General features: G+C 40.1%; 1 protein-coding gene across 2 annotated transcripts in view; it reads right to left on the bottom strand.

Annotated features, from left to right (window-relative positions):
• PLCH1 (phospholipase C eta 1) overlaps positions 1–24230 on the bottom strand; it is a 212200-nt gene that overhangs the window by 31525 nt on the left and 156445 nt on the right. For both annotated transcript variants that reach the window (XM_060149873.1, XM_060149872.1), the window contains exons 11-12: positions 6951–7112; positions 982–1053 (exon numbers count right to left, since the gene is read on the bottom strand). In XM_060149873.1, the coding sequence (XP_060005856.1) occupies positions 982–1053; positions 6951–7112 (234 nt within the window). The remainder of the gene's footprint in view (positions 1–981; positions 1054–6950; positions 7113–24230) is intronic.

The raw sequence follows: 24230 nt of genomic DNA on the forward strand, positions 1-24230 counted from the left end.
TGGAATATTATCTGCCCCAAAGCCTTCAGATTCTCCCGTTCGGTCATCACCTTCTCCCCAAAGGTAACTACTATCCTGACTTTTATCCCATAGATTTTTTTTGCCTGTTTTTGAGCTTCATATAAATGGACTCAAACTGTATGTACTCTCTTGGGTCTGGCTTCTTTTGCTCAATGTCATGTTTACAAAGATCACACTATTGCATGTAGTTGTAATTTTGTCATTCTCATTGCTGATAAATATTCCCTTATGTGAATACGCCACAATTTTTATCCTTTCTAATGCTGATGGACGTTTGAACTGTCTCCTGTTTGTAGTATTGCAACTAATGCCCCTGTAAATATCGTTGTTTGTCTCATGACACACACCTAACAATGGAACTGATAAGACATGGTTCATAGAGTGGCTTTAGTTGGTACTGTGAAACAGTGTGTGGAAGTAGCTGCACAAAGGCAGGTTCCCATTAGCAGTTGATGAGAGTTCAAGTTGCCCAGCATCCTCACTAACACATGCTGTTGTCAATCTCTTTATGTTTGCTGTTGTGGTGGGTGTACACGGAATCTCATCATCATTTTAGTTTGCATTTCCCAGAGGACTGATAAGGGGGAGAACCTTTTCCATATTAGCCACTTGGATATCTTCTGTTGTGAAGTTCATTTAAGCCTTTTGCTTGTTTTTTAAAAATTAGTGTGCCTTCTTTATTGATTTATAGGAATTCTTTATATATTCAGGAAAGAAATCCTTTGTGGACTTGTACAGAATATTGAAAATATTCTTTCCCAGTATGTTATTTGCTCTTTGATACTTCTGATGAACAGGAGTTCTTAAATTATAAAATAGTTTAATTATCAACTTTTTCCTTTTCTGGGGTCTTTGTTGAGAAATCTGCAGTTATTCCAAGGTCATGATGATAGTCTCCTGTCACCCTCTGGACTCTTTAAATTACCTGAATTATGCACACTTATCTTCCTTAATTCGTACCTTATGTTTTCCGAAGTTGGTCATGAGGGATCGTCCATGTGTTTTCTTTCCACTTTCCTTCACATCTGGATGCTGAGTAAATAAAGCATAATATGACTACTTTTCTTCTTTGCTTTTGTTTTCTCCTTAGTGCTGGTGGAAGGGCATGGAGTCCCTCTCTCCTTCCATCTCTAGGTGGGCAGCCGGCAGGTCCTGCTCATTTCCTCCTGCTCTACCCTCCACTTCCCTGAAGGTGGCTGTGTCTGCCTTGAGAGAGGGGGGATGCTGTACAGAGAGACCTGGGCACCATCAGGAGATGGCAGCTGCCAACAGCTCCCCAAAGCTGGGGTCAAGGACCTCTCAGTAATGCCCAGGTGTGCAGGCCTCTCTACTGCCTGTTCACAAGGCTCTCTACAGCACAGGATGTATTCCTATCAATGCCCTGAGGGGGAATAAATCATCTTCAGTTAAAAGTAGATTTAATTTTGAAAAATGGCCACAAGTCATTAACAGCCAATTCAGTTGACTAAAAAAACTAATCAGACTGATCACTTAATTACTATTTAGAATTGGAAATATTAAAAACAAATAAAATCCAAGTATATCTATGAGGCAATAAGATTGTTTTTCTTTAAGTAAACTGCAGCAGAGCTTATCTGTTCATTAAAATCATTCCCTCTGTGGTAAGCACAGGAAAGATGTATTGTAGATTCTGAATTCCTCCTCATGTGAATTAATTTTCCAGGCTAGAGATCTCTTTACTCTAGGGGACAGAAAAAAAAAAAAAAAGACCACTCTGCTAAAAGGGTTTAGACTCTTTTTCCAATTGTCATCCCTAAAAATATGTATTAGGTGATTCACTGCTAATTACATGATGTAAGAGGAGACCAAGAGGCCCCGCCCTCCCAGGACTTTCAGCTGAACAGAGATAATCTCATAAATGGAATAAATGTAGGTGAGCAAAACCACCCGAAATCAAAAGGTCAGGAAGAGCATCTACATATATCCATAGAAACTAATCAAAGATACAATGTGGGATGGGGAGGGAGAACAGTGAGAACTGGGTTGGGGAAAAGGCAGTTCAGAAAATAGTGGAGGAGGGTGGGTGGCAGGTTTACAGAGTAATTTTAGTTGACTGGTTTATATACATTGACTGCCTTTGAAGATCAATTAAAGCTGATCATTAACTATTCAAAAACCCTAGAATTAAGAAAGTAGTAAGATATGGTAATAGAAGTAACACTGCTCTTCAAGTTAGGAGACCCAGTTCTGCCACCATGTAGCCTCAGGTCCCCCATCTCTTTTTTTTTTTTTAAGGTGATTTAAAAGATCATTTTTAACCTATTAGAAAAGTTTTACAGAACTAGGCTTATTCAGTCTGAAGAACAGAGAATTGAAACGGTGTTTTAAGGTGAATGAGAGTCTCTCTGATGGATTTAAGTCTAAGCAGGAAATTATATACATCAATACATTGATGGGAAACAGAAGCTGAACACATAAGAAATACCCTGGGACTCAGAATCAGATGGAAAGAGAGGGATTAATAGGTGAAGCAAAACATAGGAGATTCCAGCACACACTCTGTGCTAAAGACTTGCTCCTCTGGGGTAGACACCCACCTCTTGACCTCAGTCCTCTTATCTGTGACATGGGGGAGGAATGGACCAATTAACCTCTGAGTTGCTCTCCAGTTCTAGTAGCTCATCTATTAGTAGGGAGACCATGTCATCTATTGTCCAAAACAGGACTCTTAAGAGTGAAATGGGGACTTCCCTGGTGGCTCAGTGGTTAAGAATCCGCCTGCCAATGCAGGGGACAGGGGTTCGAGCCCTGGTCCGGGAAGATCCCACATGCCATGGAGCAACTAAGTCCATGCACCACAACTACTGAGCCTGTGCTCTAGAGCCTGTGAGCCACAACTACTGAGCCCGCGTGCCACAACTACTGAAGCCCGAGCGCTTAGAGCCCACGCTCCACAACAAGAGAAGTCACCGCAATGAGAAGCCTGCGCACTGCAACGAAGAGTAGTCCCCGCTCACCACAACTAGAGAAAGCCCGCTAGCAGCAACGAAGACCCAACGCAGCCAAAAATAAATAGATAAAATAAATAAATCTGGTTTTTTTTAAAAAAGAGTGAAATCGGGCACCTTTAATAATTACGCTGGGACAATAGGTATAAAGCGAGGTTGCCCCAAGCAAGTTGAGGTATAAGGTCATCCATTTTAATAGGCACCTGCTATGCCCCAAGGATTATGCTAAGTGTATTACATATATTCTCACTTAATATATACAACCATCCCTGGAGATAAGTATAATTAAAATCCTAGTTTTGCAGATAAGAAAAACAGAAGTATAGTGAAGTTAGATAATATGCCCAAAGTTACGAAGCTAGTTGGTGATAAAACAGGGATTCTGTGTAGTTCTGTCTCCTCTCTGGCTTTCTCTCCCTCCCCCACTCTACACTCCTTCTTTATGTACCAGAGGAATACACACAGATATCTCTCCCCAACTTGACCTCTCCTTGAGCATCAGCACTGCATCTTTCATTGAATCCATGGATCAAACACTGTGCTAGGAACTCAACATGAATACAAGGGAGACAGCAAGCAAGAGAGATGTAGACTTTGTCCTCCCTGGGCTTGCACTCTTATGATGGAGACAAATGATCATAACACACTATAATAAGACTATGATGGCGAAAGTTCAGGGTACTGCCTGAGGGCACGGGAAGGCCATCTACCTAGACTTGAGGATCGAGGAGGACTTCTAAGGGGACATGTTACAAAAGCTGAAGCCAGAAGACAGGTAGACATTATCTACGTGAAGTGAGGAAGAGGAAGTGTGCAAGGAAAAAGCAAACACAAAGGCCAAGTGCCAGGAACATGGCACTTTCCAGGAAACAAAGAAAGGCAGGGGTTGGGTTGTGTATTTGTACTGTACACACGCACATTAATGAACAAATCAGAGCTGGGGTCAGATGATGGAGAAAGGATCTTTTGGGCTATAGCTTTCAATTTGAGCTTTATCCTCCAAACTATGAAGAGCATTTGAATGGTTTAAAATAGGAGAATGATGTGATCAGATGCATGTTTCTGAAATATCGCTATGGTAGTGGTATAAATGAGAGACTGTTGGGAGCGGGACAGCAGGGAGAGGTGCAAAAGTTCATGTAAGGAATAATTAAGGCTACCCAGATGGCTGTAGCTGGGATGTAAACAAAGAAGTGAATTCAGAACTCTAAAGAAGGCAGGCATCCTTCTACTAGGTTCTTCCAGCGTGAAGGATGAGAATTTCATTTTTATTTTACTTCGGAGATCTCCAGGAAAAAGCTGGCACCGGTAGCACACAGTACTGCACTTCTGAGTGACGATCCAGGAGGGAAGGGAGCTGAAGTGATGAGCTGTCCTGAACCCCACAGCACATTCTCAGCCCCGGCTCTACATGTGTATATGTATCTGACACAGATGGACTTGTCTCTACAGTAACTTGTCTTTGCTTACCACTGAACCGAAACCATACTTTAAAAACTAACACAACAGCAGGGTTAAAAACCTTAACACTTCATAGTCCAATTTATTAAAGTTGCAGGCTCCATTTACTTTCTGCAAGTCTGATACATTCTTGCAGTCACCCAGGTTTAAGGGAGAGTAAAAAATAAAAAAGAGGAGGAGTTTTGTCCTACTACATCTCTGAAATTTGAAGTCCCTTACCATCTTACCCGATGGGGAAATTACCATTAGGATCTCTTCCATAAAAAGAAAGATGGGCTTGATTCGTTTCTTCAAAAATCCCCAAGACCTGCTGTTGCCTTTCCAGTTGGAATGATCTAGGATGGAGCAAGCAAAGACTTCTCCAAAAGCATAAGGGGAAGTGACTGGGCCAGATTAGCCAAAGAGAGTTCACCAGGGACAAGAAGCAGAAATCAAGCCGGGTTAACCGAATATGATTTTACAGACATTTGTGTGGTTTAAACTAAGAGGCTGGAGGGTCAGGGAGGAAAGGGAGAGGCTAACTGGTATTTATAGAAATGTTCAAGAAAATTCAAAATTGTATGATAAACTATAAGGGCAGTAATGCTGTAAATGACATTTTGGTTGTCTCCCAACATTCCATTCTGCCCCTCCAGCATGCAGGGGCAGAACGCATTTTCAGAGGGGCAGACCTTGGTGCCAGTTCCAGGGGAAAGTTCTCGGAGGCATCACCAAGCCAATGGTATCCTACGTCCTTGCCAAATTACTGTTCCAAGAAGGACACATATGCAAGGCCACCATGGGGATCAACTCAGGGGTGGGCACATGAGCTAAGATGCTCAACCAGAGCTCAGCACAAACTCTGGTTTGTTGGATGAGGCACATACACTGTCTCACTCTCTCTGTACCTGGACCAAGAAACACATAGCTCAGGGGCCTGTTGGCAGTCACCCTGCAACCACCAGGAGAGGGGGAACCAACATGGGATGATGCTAATCACGTGGTAGGTAGAACAGAAAGACAGGTCTTTGATGACCCTGCTGAGCCTCTGAATTAAGCCACCTTGAAGGCCACTCTGCAAATGAACTTGCCACTTACCTAACCCAATGCCTTTCTTCATTATTTAAGCCATTTTGAATTAGGTTTTCTATGTTTGGAAACTAAACAGACCTGAGAAACAGCCAGGCGTTTGAATGGCTGGACTTCTGTAGAGTCTAGAAAGTAACCACCAAAGCTGAGTGGTTGCTCACATCCAAAAGTGATGATCTTCCCTCCGCCTGGGGAGCTCTGAGCTCTGGAGGGTAGGCAGCAGTAGCAGGGGAGGCTGCTATCAGCTAAGCCAGGGACCACATGGATCTCCTCTGGTCCAGAATAAATGCCCTCAATGTCCTGCCGTGATAACATCAGCAAACCCACTATCCCTCTTCCTTGCCCATTTATGATATTTTTATTAGAAAGCAGAATAAAAACCTCAGCCAGAGCCCAAACCATTCATTCACTCAGCAACTATATATGAAGGTCATACTAAGGTCCAGGCACTATACAAGTCAGGAAAACAATGGTTAGCAAGACTGACATGGTTCCTGCCTTCACAGAATCTACAGTCTAGTTGAGAAGACAGATATTGAACAAATAAATGCAAATGTGTAGGAAAAAAAAAACTTCTTGAAAAAAGAAGATATAACAGGCTACCATCAACAATATAAAAGGGATAGCTAACCTAACCTAGGGGTCAAGGCAGGACTCATTTAGAATACCACATGGTTGCTGGAATTTAAAAGCCTAAGTAGGAGTTAGCTAGCGTAGATGTGGAAATGGAGTGTTCCAGGCAGAGGAAATGGAATGTGAGGAAGACCATGGCATTTAGATGGTTGTGGCTGGTGTGACGTCGTGGGTGGTGGTGTGACAGGGAAAATGGGGAGATCTGAGACAAGAGAGGTAGGCAAGGATGGAATTATGCAGTTCCTTGAAAGCCCAGTTAGTTTGTAATTTATCCCAAGCATAATAGGAAGCCACTGAAAAATTTTGAACAGCGGAGTGACACGATCAGATTTGCATTTTTAAAACATCATGCTGATTTCAGAGTGAAGGTTAGATTTAAAGAGGGCAAGAGAAGTCTAAGTGAGAGTTAACATTGGCCTGAATTAGGACACAGCCGTGGAGAAGAAGTGGACAGACATACACATTCAGAAGGTGTGATCAACAGGGCATGGAGGCCGCCTGAATGAGTCCCCACCCTCACCTGAGCACAAGTGGGGAAGATGAATGCAGGGGCACTGGGCTTCGTCCTGAGGGTGCCAGTGAAGGAGCATATGAATCATTTCTACACCCACCCATGCACTTTAATCTATTATTCACTATTTCTCTCCATTTTTCAGGAGGAGATTCTCATTTTTCCAGCAATATAAGGATAGAAATGGAAGAAACTGGAGAAGCCTTCCACAAATGACAAATAAGAAACAAAGCATGAGGTGCTTTCGTTTTCCTGTTGAAGGACAAGTACAAGAGGGAAATGTATACCTGCTTCAGGTGTGCATTTAAGCCTTCATGCGTGGCCTTCAGTAGTGCCCTCACTGTGAAACTATCAGGATCTTCCTTGTCTCGAATTTGAGATTCTTTTAACAGCGACTCCAGTTTTTTCCTTATGAAAGATTCCACCTGATGCTCAGTGGTCCCGTTATTCTGCGAAGAATTAAACAGTGGAAATAATTTCCCTTAAGGAACACAGAATCACTTAGAACACAGCCTTCACTCAAGCCAATATTGCTGCTATAATTTCTCTCTCAATTACCTGTAAAAAGTTAAGCTTATTGTACAATTTTTTGTCCTTCTCCCACCAGCCCTCCACCAAGCCCATAAAATAATGATGACTATGACTGCATTCAACATTTAACAACCCTATAGTCTTATTATCATTTCCATTTCAGAGACATAGAATCTGATGTTTAGAGAAATAAGTTGATCAAGGTTGCAAAGCTAGCAAAGAACTGAGGCAGGATTCCAACTCAGGGCTCCTAAGTCCTTCTCCCCACACTACTTTATACTTTCACTAGAGGGAAGGCCAAGGAAAGTTTTGGGAGAATAAGTTTTCTGTACCTACATAGGGAAATTTGAACAAGACTATACTATTTAAAACAAATCACTTCCTTCACTGAAGGGAAAAAAGTGCTATGGAAATCTTTGTAAAGGAGGATTATTCTGAGATAAAATGTCTTTCCTATCTCTGCCCCACTATGTAATTGGAGGGAATTCACTACTGACTTGTGCCGTGACTCAGCACTGTAATTACCTTAAGATCACAACTAATTTCAAGTGTTTTGGATAATAAAGCTCTGCCTGTGTCCAGGAGATAATTTACACAATGTTTAAGTGATCAAGGGACCCAGATTTCCTAGAAGTCTGCTTAGTGCAGGTTTTTGGCCCCCTTGTTCTACCTGAAACTAACGGCCCAGGCTCTGTTCACCGCTTCTCCCCTTCTCAACTCCCTCCCCCTCCCGCTATGTCCAACACCCTTCCATAAACTCTTCAGCCACTTGCCAAAGGCCAACCCACCCAAAGGCAAGGAAGGGGCGTTCCTCCACAAGAACAATGCCCCTAGTCCTCACCAAAAGTTTAAGATCCATTTTTCCACTTGCAAATTTGTTACTAAGAGGTCATTATATTTAAACAAGAGAATGGGCAGTTTTTCAGTAACGCATTCATTTTCACAAAATCTTATAAGAGCAAAGCAATATAAATACAAAGGGAAACTGGGAAAAAAAAGCTACATCAGAACAGGTTATTGAATTTCCCTGTATTAATACCACATGCACGAATATCTTTAATATACCCAGTGAATGAGGCACTCCACTTCACTGGAGGCCCTCAGGTCCTGCAGGAGATGCAAAGGTGGAAAAGAGCTGGCCTTTGACATCAGGAGCAAAGATCCCATCAGGCTAACAAAGGCATGTCCCCAAATATCCTACCCAGGTCCACACAGCTGCCTGCAAAAGCACAAATGACCAGCACAACAGTGGTTCTGAGAAGGAGCACGGCATTCCTGCCTGAGTGACCAGGAAGACCTCAAAGAACAGGGGGGACTCTGTATGGTAACTAAAACTTCAACAGTGATGAAGAGATGTCATCCATCACTCTAGCAAAGATTTTTACATTAGCAAAGCGTGTTTTATAAACATAGGAACAGATTTGTTTTCCTGGAGCAGAAGTTCATGAAGTGGGGTAGTGGCAGATAAAGTTGGAAAAGTACTTTGGGAATGGGTTGTGGAGGTTCCTGAAAGCAAGAAGTCAAGAGGTGTGGAGTCGCTGAGAGTCTCTGGGTAGACAAGTGCCTGAGTTGCATTTTAGAAATAACAGTAACCAGGCAGCATATACAGAAAGAGAAAAGATACCTTACAAATGAAAAGCCAGATGCGAGGATTGGTTCAAGATGGCGGAGTAGAAGGACGTGCTCTCACTCCCTCTTGTGAGAGCAGAGAGCACCGGAAGTACAACTAACTGCTGAAAAATCAACGACAGGAAGACACTGGAACTCACCAAAAAAGATACCCCACATCCAAAGACAAAGGAGAAGGCACAATGAGATGGTAGGAGGGGCTCAATCACAATAAAATCAACTCCTATAACTGCTGGGTGGGTGAATCACAAACTGGAGAACACTTATACCGCAGAAGTCCAACCACTGGAGTGAAGGTTCTGAGCCCCACGTAAGGCTTCATAACCTGGTGGTCCGGCAACAGGAGGAGGAATTCTTAGAGAACCAGACTTTGAAGGCTAGCAGGATTTGATTGCAGGACTTCGACAGGACTGGGGGAAACAGAGACTCCACTCTTGGAGGGCACACACAAAGTAGTGTACACATCAGGACCCGGGAGAAGGAGCAGTGACCCCATAGGAGACTGAACCAGACCTACCTGCTAGTGTTGGAGGGTCTCCTGCAGAGTCAGCGGGTGGCTGTGTCTCACCGTGGGGACAAGGACACTGGCAGCAGAAGTTCTGGGAAATACTCCTTGGTGTGAGCCCTCCCAGAGTCCACCATTAGCCCCACCAAAGAGCCCACATAGGCTCCAGTGTTGGGTGGCCTCAGGCCAAACAACCAACAGGGAGGGAACCCAGCCCCATGTCTCAGCAGACAAGTGGATTAAAGTTTTACTGAGCTCTGCCCACCAGAGCAACAGTCAGCTCTACCCACCACCAGTCCCTCACATCAGGAAAATTTCACAAGCCTTTTAGATAGTCTCATCCACCAGAGGGCAGAAAGCAGAAGCAAGAACTATAACTCTGCAGCCTGTGGAACAAAAACCACATTCACAGAAAGACAGACAAGATGAAAAGACAGAGGGCTATGTACCAGATGAAGGAACAAGACAAAACCCCAGAAAAAGAACTAAATGAAGTGGAGATAGGCAAACTTCTAGAAAAAGAATTCAGAATAATGATAGTGAAGATAATCCAGGACCTCGGAAAAAGAATGGAGGCAAAGATCGAGAAGATGAAAGAAATGTTTAACAAAGACCTAGAAGAATTAAAGAAAAAACAAACAGAGATGAACAATAATGGAAATGAAAAATACACTAGAAGGAACCAATAGCAGAATAACTGAGGCAGAAGACCAGATAAGTGACCTGGAAGACAGAATGGTGGAATTCACTGCTGTGGAGAAGAATAAAGAAAAAAGAATGAAAAGAAATGAAGACAGCCTAAGAGACCTCTGGGACAACATTAAACGCAACAACATTTGCATTATAGGGGTCCCAGGAGGAGAAAAAAGAGAGAAAGGACCTGAGAAAATATGTGAAAAGATTATAGTTGAAAACTTCCCAACATGGGAAAGGAAATAAACACCCAAGTCCAGGAAGTCCAGAGAGACCCATACAGGATAAACCCAAGGAGAAACATGCCGAGACACACAGTAAGCAAACTGGCAAAATTTAAAGACAAAGAAAAATTGTTGAAAGTAACGAGGGAAAAACAATTAATAACATACAAGGGAACTCCCATAAGGCTGATAGCTGATTTCTGAGCAGAAAGTCTACAAGCCAGAAGGGAGTGGCATGACATATTTAAAGTGATGAAAGGGAAGAACCTACCACCAGGATTTCTCTACCTGGCAAGTATGTCATTCAGATTCGATAGAGAAATTAAAAGCTTTACAGACAAGCAAAAGCTAAGAGAATTCAGCACCACCAAACCAGCTCTACAACAAATACTAAAAGAACTTCTCCAAGTGGGAAACACAAGAGAAGAAAAGGATCTACAAAAACAAACCCAAAACAATTAAGAAAATGGTAACAGGAACATACCTATCAATAATTACCTTAAACGTGAATGGACTAAATGCTCCAACCAAAAGACACAGGCTTGCTGGATGGATACAAAAACAAGACCCATATATATGCTATCTACAAGAGACCCACTTCAGACCTAGGGACACATACAGACAGAAAGTGATGGGATGAAAAAAGGTATTCCATGCAAATGGAAATCAAAAGAAAGCTGGAGTAGCAATACTCATATCAGATAAAATAGACTTTAAAATAAAGAATGTTACAAGAGACAAGGAAGGACACTACATAATGATCAAGGGATCAATCCAAGAAGAAGATATAACAATTATAAATATATATGCACCCAACATAGGAGCACCTCAATACATAAGGCAACTACTAACAGCTATAAGAGAGGAAATCGACAGTAACACAATAAGAGTGAGGGAATTTAACATCTCACTTACACCAATGGACAGATCATCCAAACAGAAAATTAATAAGGAAGCACAAGCTTTAAATGACACAATAGACCAGATAGATTTAATTGATATTTCTAAGACATTCCATCCAAAAACAGCAGATTACACTTTCTTCTCAAGTGCGCACGGAACACTCTCCAGGATAGATCCCATCTTGGGTCACAAATCAAGCCTCAGTAAATTTAAGAAAACTGAAATCTTATCAAGCATCTTTTCTGACCGCAACACTATGAGACTAGATATGAATTACAGGGAAAACATGTAAAAAACATTAACACATGGAGGCTAAACAATACGTTATTAAATAACCAAGAGATCACTGAAGAAATCAAAGAGGAAATAAAAAAATACCTAGAGATAAATGACAATGAAAATACAATGATCCAAAACCTATGGGATGCAGCAAACGCAGTTCTAAGAGGGAAGTTTATAGCAATACAAGTCTATCTAAAGAAACAAGAAAAACCTCAAATAAACAATCTAACCTTACACCTAAAGGAATCAGAGAAAGAAGAACAAACAAAACCCCAAGTTAGCCGAAGGAAAAAAATCATAAAGATCAGAGCAGAAATAAATGAAATAGAAACAAAGAAAACAATAGCAAAGATCAATAAAACTAAAAGCTGCTTCTTTGAGAAGATAAACAAAATTGATAAACCATTAGCTAGACTCATTAAAAAAAGAGGGAGTGGACTCAAATCAATAAAATTAGAAATGAAAAAGGAGAAGTTACAACAGACACGGCAGAAATACAAAGCATCCTAGGAGACTACTACAAGCACCTCTATGGGAAAAAAATGGACAACCTCGAAAAAATGGACAAATTTTTGGAAAGGTATAATCGTCCAAGGCTGAACCAGGAAGAAAAAGAAAATATAAACACACCAATCACAAGTAATGAAATTGAAACTGTGATTAAAAATCTTCCAACAAACAAAAGTCCATGTCCAGATGGCTTCACAGGTGAATTCTATCAAACATTTAGAGAAGAGCTAACACCCATCCTTCTCAAACTCTTCCAAAAAACTGAAGAGGAAGGAACACTCCCAAACTCATTCTAGGAGGCCACCATCACCCTGATACCAAAACCAGACAAAGATACTACAAAAAAAGAAAATTACAGACCAATATCACTGATGAATATAGATGCAAAAATCCTCAACAAAATACTAGCAAACAGAACCCAACAACATGTTAAAAGGATCATACACCATGATCAAGTGGGATTTATCCCAGGGATGCAAGGATTCTTCAATATAAGCAAATCAAAGTGACACACCATATTAACAAATTGAAGAATAAAAACCATATGATCACCTCAATAGATGCAGAAAAAGCTTTTGACAAAATTCAACACCCATTTATGATAAAAACTCTCCAGAAAGTGGGCATAGAGCAAACTTACCTGAACACAGTAAAGGCCATATATGACAAACCCACAGCAAACATCATTCTTAACAGTGAAAAACTGAAAGCATTTCCTCTAAGATCAGGAAGAAGAAAAGGATACCCACTCTCACCACTATTATTGAACATAGTTTTGGAAGTACTAGCCATGGCAATCAGAAAAGAAAAAGAAATAAAAGGAATACAAATTGGAAAAGAAGCAGTAAAAGTGTCAGTTTTTGCAGATGCCATGATACTATACATAGAGAATCCTAAAGATGCCACCAGAAAACTACTAGAGCTAATCAATGAATTTGGTAAAGTAGCAGGATAAAAAATTAATGCACAGAATTCTCTTGCATTCCTATACACTAATGATGAAAAATCTGAAAGAAAAGTTATGGAAACACTCTCATTTACCATTGCAACAAAAAGAATAAAATACCTAGGAATAAACCTACCTAAGGAGGTAAAAGACCTGTATGCAGAAAACTATAAGACACTGATGAAAGAAATTAAAGATGATACAAACAGATGGAGAGATATACCACGTTCTTGGATTGGAAGAATCAATATTGTGAAAATAACTATACTACCCAAAGCAATCTACAGGTTCAGTGCAATCCCTATCAAATTACTAATGGCATTTTTTACAGAACTAGAACAAAAAATCTTAAAATTTGTATGGAGACACAAAAGACCCCAAATAGCCAAAGCAGTCTTGAGGGAATAAAAACGTAGCTGGAGGAATCAGACTCCCTGATTTCAGACTCTACTACAAAGCTACAGTAATCAAGACAATATGGTACTGGCACAAAAACAGAAATATAGATCAATGGAACAGGATAGAAAGCCCAGAGATAAACCCACACACCTATGGTCAACTAATCTATGACAAAGGAGGCAAAGGTATTTAAGAGACTGTCTTTTCTCCACTGTATAAGTGGTGCTGGGAAAACTTGACAGATCCATGTAAAAGAATGAAATTAGAACACTCCCTAACACATACACAAAAATAAACTCAAAATGGATTAGAGGCCTAAATGTAAGACCAGACACTATAAAACTCTTAAAGGAAGACATAGGAAGACTACTCTTTGACATAAATCACAGCAAGATCTTTTTTGATCCACCTCCTAGAGTAATGGAAATAAAAACAAAAATAAACAAATGGGACCTAATGAAACTTCAAAGCTTTTGCAAAGCAAAGGAAACTACATGCAAGATGAAAGGACAACCCTCAGAATGGGAGAAAATATTTGCAAATGAATCAATGGACAAAGGATTAATCTCCAAAATATATAAACACTTCAAGCAGCTCAATAATAAAAAAACAAACAACCCAATCCAAAAATGGGCAGAAGACCTAAATAGACATTTCTCCAAAGAAGACATATAGATGGCCAAGAGGCACATGAAAAGCTGCTCAACATCACTAATTATTGGAGAAATGCAAATCAAAACTACAATGAGGTATTACCTCACACCAATTAGAATGGGCATCATCAGAAAATCTACAAACAACAAATTCTGGAGAGAGTGTGGAGAAAAGGGAACACTCTTGCATTGTTGGTGAGAATGTAAATTGATACAGCCACTATGGAGAACACTGTGGAGGTTCCTTAAAAAACTAAAAATAGAATTACCATGTGACCCAGCAATCCCACTACTGGGCATATACCCAGAGAAAACCATAATTCAGAAAGACACATGCACCCCAGTGTTCACTGCAGCACTATTTACAATAGACAGGTCATGGAAGCAACCTAAATGCCTATTGACAGACGACTGGATAAAGAAGATGTGGTACATATATACAATGGAATATTACTCAGCCATAGAAAGGAACGAAATTGGGTCATTTGTAGAGCCGTCGATGGATCTAGAGACTGTCATACAGAGTGAAGTAAGTCAGAAAGAGAAAAACAAATATTGTGTATTAACGCATATATGTGGAACCTAGAAAAATGGTACAGATGAACCAGTTTACAGGGCAGAAACTGAGACACTGATATAGAGAACAAACGTAAGGACACCAAGGGGGGAAAGTGGCTGGGGTGTGTGTGTGTGATGAATTGGGAGATTGGGATTGACATATATACACTAATATGTATAAAATGGAAAACTAATGAGAACTTGCTATATAAAAAAATAAATAAAATAAAATTCAAAAATTCGAAAAAAAAAAAGAAAAGCCAGACGCATTGGTTCCCACTACGAGCACTAAGACCAAAGTGCTGGTGGAGGAGTTAATACAGGTGAGAGAGAGTTTGAGAGCATTCTGCATAAAACAAATATATGTTGAGCTGTTATATGCAGGGTGAAAACATTGTTAAGGTACAACCCCACTGTCATAGAACTCTCAGTGTCACAGAGGAGGCAGACACATCAGTGCATAATTACACAACAGATGCATGTAGGGTGACAGATGGGCACACAGAGGAGGGGCACCTCGCCCAGCCTTGGGAATGCAGGAGAGACTTCCAGGATCAGAGGACGCTTGAGCCGAGCCTTAAAAGAGGTTCCTGTGGCTGCTACAATAAGTTACCACAAACCTGGTAGCTTAAAATGAAGAGCTATTTATTTTTTCACAGTTCTAGAGGCCAGAAGTATAAAGTCAAGCTGTTGTCAGTGCTACATTCAGCCTCCCCAAGGCTCTCAGGGAAAAACCTTTCCTTGCTTCTTCCAGTTTATGGTGGCACCAAGCACTCCTTGGCTTGTGGCAACATAACTCTTGTCTCTGCCTGTCCTTGCATGGCCTTCTCCCGTTGTCCCCACTCCTAACATTAATAAAGGATGAGCTGCTCCCACAAAATAAGAGCACTTGTCATTGGATTTTTAAGGCTCACCCGGTTAATCCAGAATGATCTCATCTCAAGATTCTTAACCTAATTACATCTACAAAGAGTCTTTTTCCAAATAAGGTCAAACTCATAGGTACCAGATGGTAGGCCTTGGACATATCTTTCGCCGGCCACAAATCAACCTTCTACAATGGGCTGTATGAATAAGAGCTGATAATCTGGCAAAGAGTGGGGTAAAGGCATTCCAACATGAGCAACACTTAGCAAAGCAGCATCTATGAGAACGAGTAACCTATATGAACATGGAGAAAAGAGCACCGGGAAACACAGAAAAAGCAACTAAGACTTTATATGCTGTGCTAAGGCTTACAAAGCACTGTCATGTAACAACACTTTGAACCACCCAAGACCCTTTAAGGCAGTAGGAATAGCCAAATTATGATGCTTCTCTTTTTTAAAAAAAAAAAAACTTTTTATTTATTAATAAACTATAGAGAAAATTGAAAAAATAAAATAAAATAAAATGGATAACCAACAAGGACCTACTGTATAGCACAGGGAGCTCTGCTCCATGTTATGTAACAACTTAAATGGGAAAAGAATTTGAAAAAGAATAGCTACATGTATATGTATAACTGAATCACTTTACTGTACACCTGAAACTAATACAACATTGTCAATCACCTATACTCCAATATAAAATAAAAAGTTAAAAAAAAAAAAAGACTAGCCAAATTTTACTCATAATGATGCAGAGGCAGAAAGATTCAACACCTTGTCCAAACACATATGCCTATGAAGTGGCTGAGGTGGGACCTAAGACTTCCAATTCAAAATTCTGTGTCTACTTCACCATACAGTGCTGCAGTCGTCCCTTTTCTACTGTTACAGAAAAAGATAAATTCCTAAGTCAAATTAATCATATTTTAAATAATCTTTATTCCTACAGGGTATCTGGGAAATAAAGCATCACAATCCCTCTGTAGAAAAATATACAATAGTAGGTTTCACTTAAGGTCAGAAGTGAATCCAAGAGGGACTTCCCTGGCGGTCCAGTGGGTAAGACTCCACGCTTCCAATGCTGGGGGCGAGGGTTTGATCCCTGGTCGGGGAACTAAGATCCCACGTGCCATGCAGCCAAAAGTAAATAAATAAATAAAATTCTTTAAAAAAGAAGTGAATCCGAGAAAGGAAGTCCAGGTCTCAAACTCCCAACACGTTTCAAGTGACCCAGAGCCTGGCAGGGAGCACGTGTGTTGAAAGATCCAAAAGAGAAAGTGTGTAAGAGCACCTAGCATGCCTGGTGTCGCACAGATGCCCCAAATAAGTAAGCATCAGTTTCCTTGCCTGGCTCAGGGCCACATGAGGAGTCAGAGACAGTGAGGAAATGAACCGTGGCAGTTATGCCCAAACACTTTCAGCGTCAGCAAAACAAGGCTAAAGATACAAAGCCGGACCCACTGGTGCTGGTGAAATAATGAATGCTTAACACAAAGGCTATAATTATTCACCTTACATCCTCTCAACGCTGGGAGTTGCTGAAGGAATGATATTTCTGCCTGTTGATCTTTTTCTTCCTTGTGATTTACAGCACAAGAATAAATAAATGTGTGGCTGAGGTTTCATTAATATATTATCGTTTGGCCCTGGAACCCAATAGCACTACTGAAAAAAAGCTGCGACACACTTAACCTGGCAAGAGTCAGCCACCGTGCAGCTGCAGCAGGGACCACAGTTGAAAGCCATAAGCATCTTGCTCTTTTGTTCCCTGAGCGGTGGGAGAGGGAGGATATTGCAGCTGGAGTTGGGGGGAGGGGACAGCAGCCCTTCAATGTGGTCTGGAGTAGTTTCCACCTGAGCCGCAATCAGGCTTCCTAATTCCCATTTCTGAGACGCAAATATGATCTAGGAATATCAACCACAAATAAATAAGTCAAACACAAAACACATTCTTGTTTTGTCTCCAGCGTGAAATGAAAAGATCACTGGAAACAGAGAGGGCTGACCACTTCCAGGCTGGGAAGCAGCAGGAAAGGGGAGGGAGTGGGCTGGAGGGGCTGCCCCTTAATGAGGGACTCTCTCTACCACCACGCAGAGTGGTGCTCTACCTGGGTTGCACACTGGAATCACCAGGGGCATGTGGCAAAATTCCAGGCCCCATCCCAGACCAATTACAGGGATCTCTGGGTGAGGACCAGGGCATTGGGATTTTTGAAAGCTCCCCTGTCATTCCAATGTGCAGCCACAGTTGGGGCCTTTGCTTTAAAAACGAAAAACAAAACACTGGAATATCTCACTGTCCCAAAATATCTTTTTTCCCCCTCTGGGTTAGAGTTGCAGACAGGAAGGATAATATATTAGCTGCCCTTTGTGAGTGCCTTAGAGCTCTCCAAGCTGGCCACCTGAGTGTCTTGGGCTGAAGAGCAGCTGCTTCTCAGCCATCCGAGGCTGTGCATTTACTCCTGTCCTCTCCTGTCTCCTGCCTGCTCCTTTAGCTCCCTTAAAACACCTTCGTCTGCTCAAGGACCAGCTCAGGACTTACAGTAGCGATAATCATGCTGCAGCTGCTATTCTTCTTATAGATCGTATCTAACATTTACTGAGTACAAATTATGTGCCAGGCATTGTTCTGAGTTCTTTACAGAGTACGAACTTAACTTAACCCTTATGATAATCATTTTCCTTTGTTTTCTTCAGTTAAATAATGATTTCATTCCTTTACTACATAATAAGTCAAATTTATACAACTATGGCAGAGGATGAGAATGGCTTATATTTCCAACCAGGAGAAGTCACTATTCCTTTTTGTAAAACTGAAGTATAGTTGATTTAAAATATTATATTAGTTTCAGAATGGGAGAAAATATTTGCAGATGATGCAACTGACAAGAGATTAATCTCCAAAATATACAAACAGCTCATGCAGCTCAGTATCAAAAAAAACAAACACCTCAATCAAAAAAGGGACAGAGGGCTTCCCTGGTGGCGCAGTGGTTGAGAGTCCGCCTGCCAGTGCAGGGGACCTGGGTTCGTGCCCCGGTCTGGGAAGATCCCACATGCCGCGGAGTGGCTGGGCCCGTGAGCCATGGCCGCTGAGCCTGCGTGTCCGGAGCCTGTGCTCCGCAACGGGAGAGGCCCGCGTACCGCAAAAAAAAAAAAAAAAAAAAAAAAAGGGACAGAACCACTGTGGAAAATGGTATGGAGGTTCCTCTGAAAACTAAAAATACAATTACCACGTGACCCAGCAATCCCACTCCAGACAAAACTATAATTCAAAAAGATACATGGACCCTTATGTTCATAGCAGCACTATTCACAATAGCCAAGACATGGAAACAACCTAAATGTCCATCGACAGATGAATGGATAAAGAAGATGTGGTACATATATACGGTGAAATACTACTCAGGCATAAAAAAGAATGAAATAATGCCATTTGCAGCAGCATGGATGCAACTAGAGATTATCATACTAAGTGAAGAAAGTCAGAAAGAGAAAGACAAATACCATATGATATCACTCATAAAATATGACACATATGAAACTATCTATGAAACAGAAACAGAATCAGGAACACAGAGAACAGACTGGTGGTTGCCAAGGGGGAGGGGGGTGGGAGAGGGTTGGACTGGGAGTTTGGGATTAGCAGATGCAAACTGGAATATACAGAATAAACAAAAATGTTTTACTGTATAGCACAGGGAACTATATTCAATATCCTCTGATAAACCATAATGGAAAATATGAAAAAAAGTGTATATATATATATATGTATAACTGAGTCACTTTGCTGTACAGCAGGAATTAACACAATACTGTAATTCAACTATAAATCAATAAAAAATATATTTTAAAAAAATGGGCAGAAGATCTAAATAGACATTTCTCCAAAGAAGACATACAGATGGCCAAAAAGCACATTAAAAGATGTTCAACATCACTAATTATTAGAGAAATGCAAATCAAAACTACAATGAGGTATCACCTCACACCGGTCAGAATGGCCATCATCAAAAAATCTACAGACAATAAATGCTGGAGAGGGTGTGGAGAAAAGGAAACCCTCCTACACTGTTGCTGAAAATGTAAATTGGTACAATCATTATGGAGAGCAGTATGGAGGTTCCTTAAAAAACTAAAAATAGAGCTACCATATGATTCAGTTATACATACACATATATCTATTCTTTTTCAGATTCTTTTCCCTTATAGGTTATTACAGAGTATTGAGTAGAATTCTCTATGCTATACAGTAGGTCCTTGTAGATTATCTATTTTATATATAGTAGTGCATATGTGTTAATCTCAACCTCCTAATTTATCCCTCTCCCCTACCTTTGCCCTTTTGTAACCATAAGTTTATTTTCTATGTCTGTGAGTCTGTTTCCGTTTTGTCAATAAGTTCATTTGTGTCATTTTTTTAGACTCCACACATAAGTGATGTAAGATATTTGTCTTTCTCTGACTTTACTTAGTATGATAATCTCTAGGTCCACCCATGTTGCTGCAAATGGCATTATTTTGTTCTTTTTTAAGGCTGAGTAATATTTTATTATATATACACCACATCTTCTTTATCCATTCCTCTGTTGATGGACATTTAGGTTGCTTCCATGTCTTGGCTATTGTAAATAGTGCTGCTATGAACACTGAGGTGCATGTATCTTTTCAAATTATAGTTTTCTCTGGATATATGTCCAGGAGTGGGATTGCTGGCTCATACGGTAGCTCTATTTTTAGTTTTTTTAAGGAACCTCCATACTATTTTATCCAGAGATAAACCTATGCACCTATGGTCACCTAATCTATGACAAAGGAGGCAGAATATACAATGGAGGAAAAACAGTCTCTTCAATAAGTGGTACTGGGAAAACTGGACAGCTACATGTAAAAGAATGAAATTAGAACACTCTCTAACACCATACACAAAAATAAACTCAAAATGGATTAAAGATCTAAACATAAGCCTGGGATACTATAAAACTCTTAGAGGAAAACATAGGCAGAACACTCTCTGACATAAATTGCCTTAAGATATTTTTTGATCCACCTCCTAGGGTAATGACAATAAAAGCAAAAATAAACAAATGGGACCTAATTAAACTTAAAAGCTTTTGCACAGCAAAGGAAACCATAAACAAAATGAAAAAACGCACAGAATGGGCGAAAATATTTGCAAATGAATCAACCAACAAGGGATTAATCTCCAAAATATACGAGGAGCTCATGCAGCTCAATATCAGAAAAACAACCCAATCAAAAATTGGGCAGAAGATCTAAACAGAAGATTGGGCAGAAGATCTAAATGTCTTACTGTATAGCACAGGGAACTATATTCAATATCCTCTGATAAACCATAATGGAAAATATGAAAAAGAGTGTGTGTATATATATATATATATCCTGTTCTCCTATCCTGTTCCACTGATCTATATTTCTGTTTCTGTTCCAATATCATATTGTTTTGATTACTGTAGCTTTGTAGTATAGTCTGAAGTCAGGGAGCCTGATTTCTCCAGCTCCGTTTATCTTTCTCAAAATTGCTTTGGCTATTCAGGGTCTTTTGCATTTCCATACAAGTTGTAAAAATTTTTGTTCTAATTCTGTGAAATGAATCACTTTGCAGTACACCTGAAACTAACACAACATTGTGAATCAACTGTACTCCAAGATAAAATAAAAATTAAAAATAAATTGCTTATTCTTATAATATAGAGCCTATTAATTTAGTTGCTGTCAGTAAGAATCAGAATTTAGAACCCTTATTCTTTCTGTTTGTCTCAAGATTTTTTCATGTAATAATAGCTTTTTTAAAGAGTAGAGATCCCCAGGAAGATAAGGAGATAAAATGGATGACTTCAAGATTCTCAAGATATTATGGCCAGTCACACAATGTATTTGTGCAAGGTCATGAGAGTCCCCTAGGTTTGTAGACCTGCTCCTTCTCCAGGTCAGAGGTCAATGTCAGCCAGGAGAGGACACTCCTACAACAGTTCAGAGCCAACTGGGACAACCCCTTCCCAGGAGTGTGAACGCAACTTATGAAGGTGGTAGGCAGGTCAGAGAGCCAGAAAAAGATTTTGACGTATTATTTTGATGTCCATTTAGAAGATGAAGATAAAGAAACAGGTCTAGAGTGGCAGAGCCAGGCTTTGACCTAGGCTCCAAAGCCTGTGTGTTTGATGACTGCTGACCTACTCTGTCAGCAGTATGTCATCTGACCTACTCTGGGTATTCCAGGCTACCCTCAGCTCTCTTTCCTCTGAATTCACATTTTCTTAAGTCAATTCCACATGACATAACAATTTGTCAAGTTTGTTATTATTTGTTGCCAGTGTGATAAGTGTGTCTCTCCAGCTATATGAACTCCCCAAAAGACATAAATCTGAGAGGTCATATAAAATATCATGCTTGAGAGCAAGGATGGCCCATATAATTTTCCTCCTCTAAATTAATCACTAGATTAATTACTTTATCTAGCACAACCCCATTTTCCTAATCTGTAAAACATCAGAAATGATAGTTTCAACTCCATCCCCATGGCTATAGGAATAAAATGAAATTCTATAAGTATAAAGTCCTTAGCATAGTGCTGGTGCTAGTAAGGGTTCAACAAGTGTTTCATATTTAAAAGCTGATTTTAGCTCAGGTATAAAAAAATAATAGTACAATGTCAGAAAAATAGCAAAAGGTAATGTTTCTTCAGAGCTGTTAAGTATACACTTTTTTTTTTTTTTTTTTTTTTTGGTGGTACGCAGGCCTCTCACTGTTGTGGCCTCTCCCGTTGTGGAGCACAGGTTCCAGACGCGCAGGCCCAGTGGCCATGGCTCACAGGCCCAGCCACTCTGTCGCATGTGGGATCTTCCTGGACCAGGGCACAAACCCGTGTCCCCTGCATCGGCAGGCAGATTCTCAACCACTGCGCCACCAGGGAAGCCCAAGCATACACTTTTAAATGTTATTAGAGCAACCATTCTTCATATACATCAAAACAAAAAAAATACTGTCCAAAATGAATGTAAGTCTGGGTTTGTGCATCTGTACATACATGTGGGTTTATATATGACTATGTACATTCATGCTTTAAAGTCCCCCACTGCTGCAATGACAGAAGAACTAACAAAGAGAAAAATCATAATCTTGGTCGAAATAAAATAAACAAGATCACTGCAGATCATAAATGTAGTTGAGCTCCATATTCACAGAGGGCAAAGGTGGCCAAGAATTTATATCTTTTAGTACAATAGAAACTAAAAGTGTTCCACATGCTGTGGGAAATTAGAGCTGGTCTCTCAACATGAAACCAAGGTGGTGAAGAAAGCTGGAATGGGATCCTTGCTTATAATAGGAAACATTAAAAAAAAAAAACTATTGTGAGGAAGATTCAAAATTTAATATCAAAAGAGGTAAGAATGAATAAGAAGACAAACAAAGTGCTGGTTTGCTTGGTGACTGAATGGGTAATATCTTCAACATCTCTAGTGGCAGAGAACTCTCAATCAATGTAAGGTCTGGTTAGGAACCTGGGGCACAGGTGGGCTGTGTGGGTGCCATGGGGGTGGGGGTGCTTAGTGTTTAAGTAGAAGCAATCCCAAAACCACTAGATAAGAAGGTTAAATATAGAAAGAAGGAGAATGGAAGGGGAAAAAACATTCCACTCAAAACTGAATATTCAACCCAAAATTCTAAAACCCATGTGGAAAAACTAATGCTAAGATGGAGTGCTAAAAACATCAACACATGGAAAGGAAACTCACTCTTTCACTTTGAAATAAGTATGTTTAGATGCTCAAAGATATAAAGAAATAGCTCCATAAAAAGAACAAGAAACTAAGAAGCCAAACAGTAAAATAAGAACAGGTGTCTACGAAAAAAAAAACAATAAAAATTTTGTAAATCAAGTATATAGTCATTGAAATTAAAAGAACAGCTGGGATAAACTCTAGACCAGATGTAGTCAAAGAGATAATTAATGAATTGGAAAATAATACTATAAACATATAGTATCCAGAATCAGCAGAGACATAAAAAAAACATTAGGGCTTCCCTGGTGGTGCAGTGGTTGAGAGTCTGCCTGCCGATACAGGGGACATGGGTTCTTGCCCCGGTCCGGGAAGATCCCACATGCCGCGGAGCGGCTGGGCCTGTGAGCCATGGCCGCTAAGCCTGTGCGTCCGGAGCCTGTGCTCCGCAACGGGAGAGGCCACGCCAGTGAGAGGCCTGCATACCGAAAAAAAAGAAAACATTAAAGAATTAAGAGATATAGAAAATAAAGTAAGATTCTAACCTAAATCTAATAGTACTTCCAGAAAAAGAAGACTGATGAAATGGCATAAAAACATATTTAAAGAACAAAACTGTTGAGAATTTTCTAGAATGAAAGAAAACATGAGTTCTCCAGTAGGAAGTGAATATGGAGTCCTAAGAAAAATAAACCTACTTCTAGTCATTTAATAGTGAAGTCACAGAACAGCTAGAATAGAAAGACATATTACGAACAAGAAATAGTTGTAGAAAACAAACTTATGGTTACCAAGGGGGAAAGAGGGAGGGATAAATTGGGAGACTGGGATTGATATAGACACACTACTATATACAAAACAGATAACTAGTAAGAACCTACTGTATAGCACAGGGAACTCTACTCAATACTCTGTGATGACCTATATGGGAAAAGAATCTAAAAAAGAGTGGATATATGTATATGTATAGCTGATTCACCTTGCTATACAGCACAAACTGATACAACACTGTAAATTAACTACACTCCAATAAAAATTAATTTAAAAAAACAACAGGGATAGTTGAGTTCTCGGCAATAATTCTCAGAAGATAATAACTTTGAAATATAAGGGAAATATGTAC

Source organism: Lagenorhynchus albirostris, chromosome 5 (genome assembly GCF_949774975.1).
Source record: "Lagenorhynchus albirostris chromosome 5, mLagAlb1.1, whole genome shotgun sequence".
NCBI classification, from domain to species: domain Eukaryota; kingdom Metazoa; phylum Chordata; class Mammalia; order Artiodactyla; family Delphinidae; genus Lagenorhynchus; species Lagenorhynchus albirostris.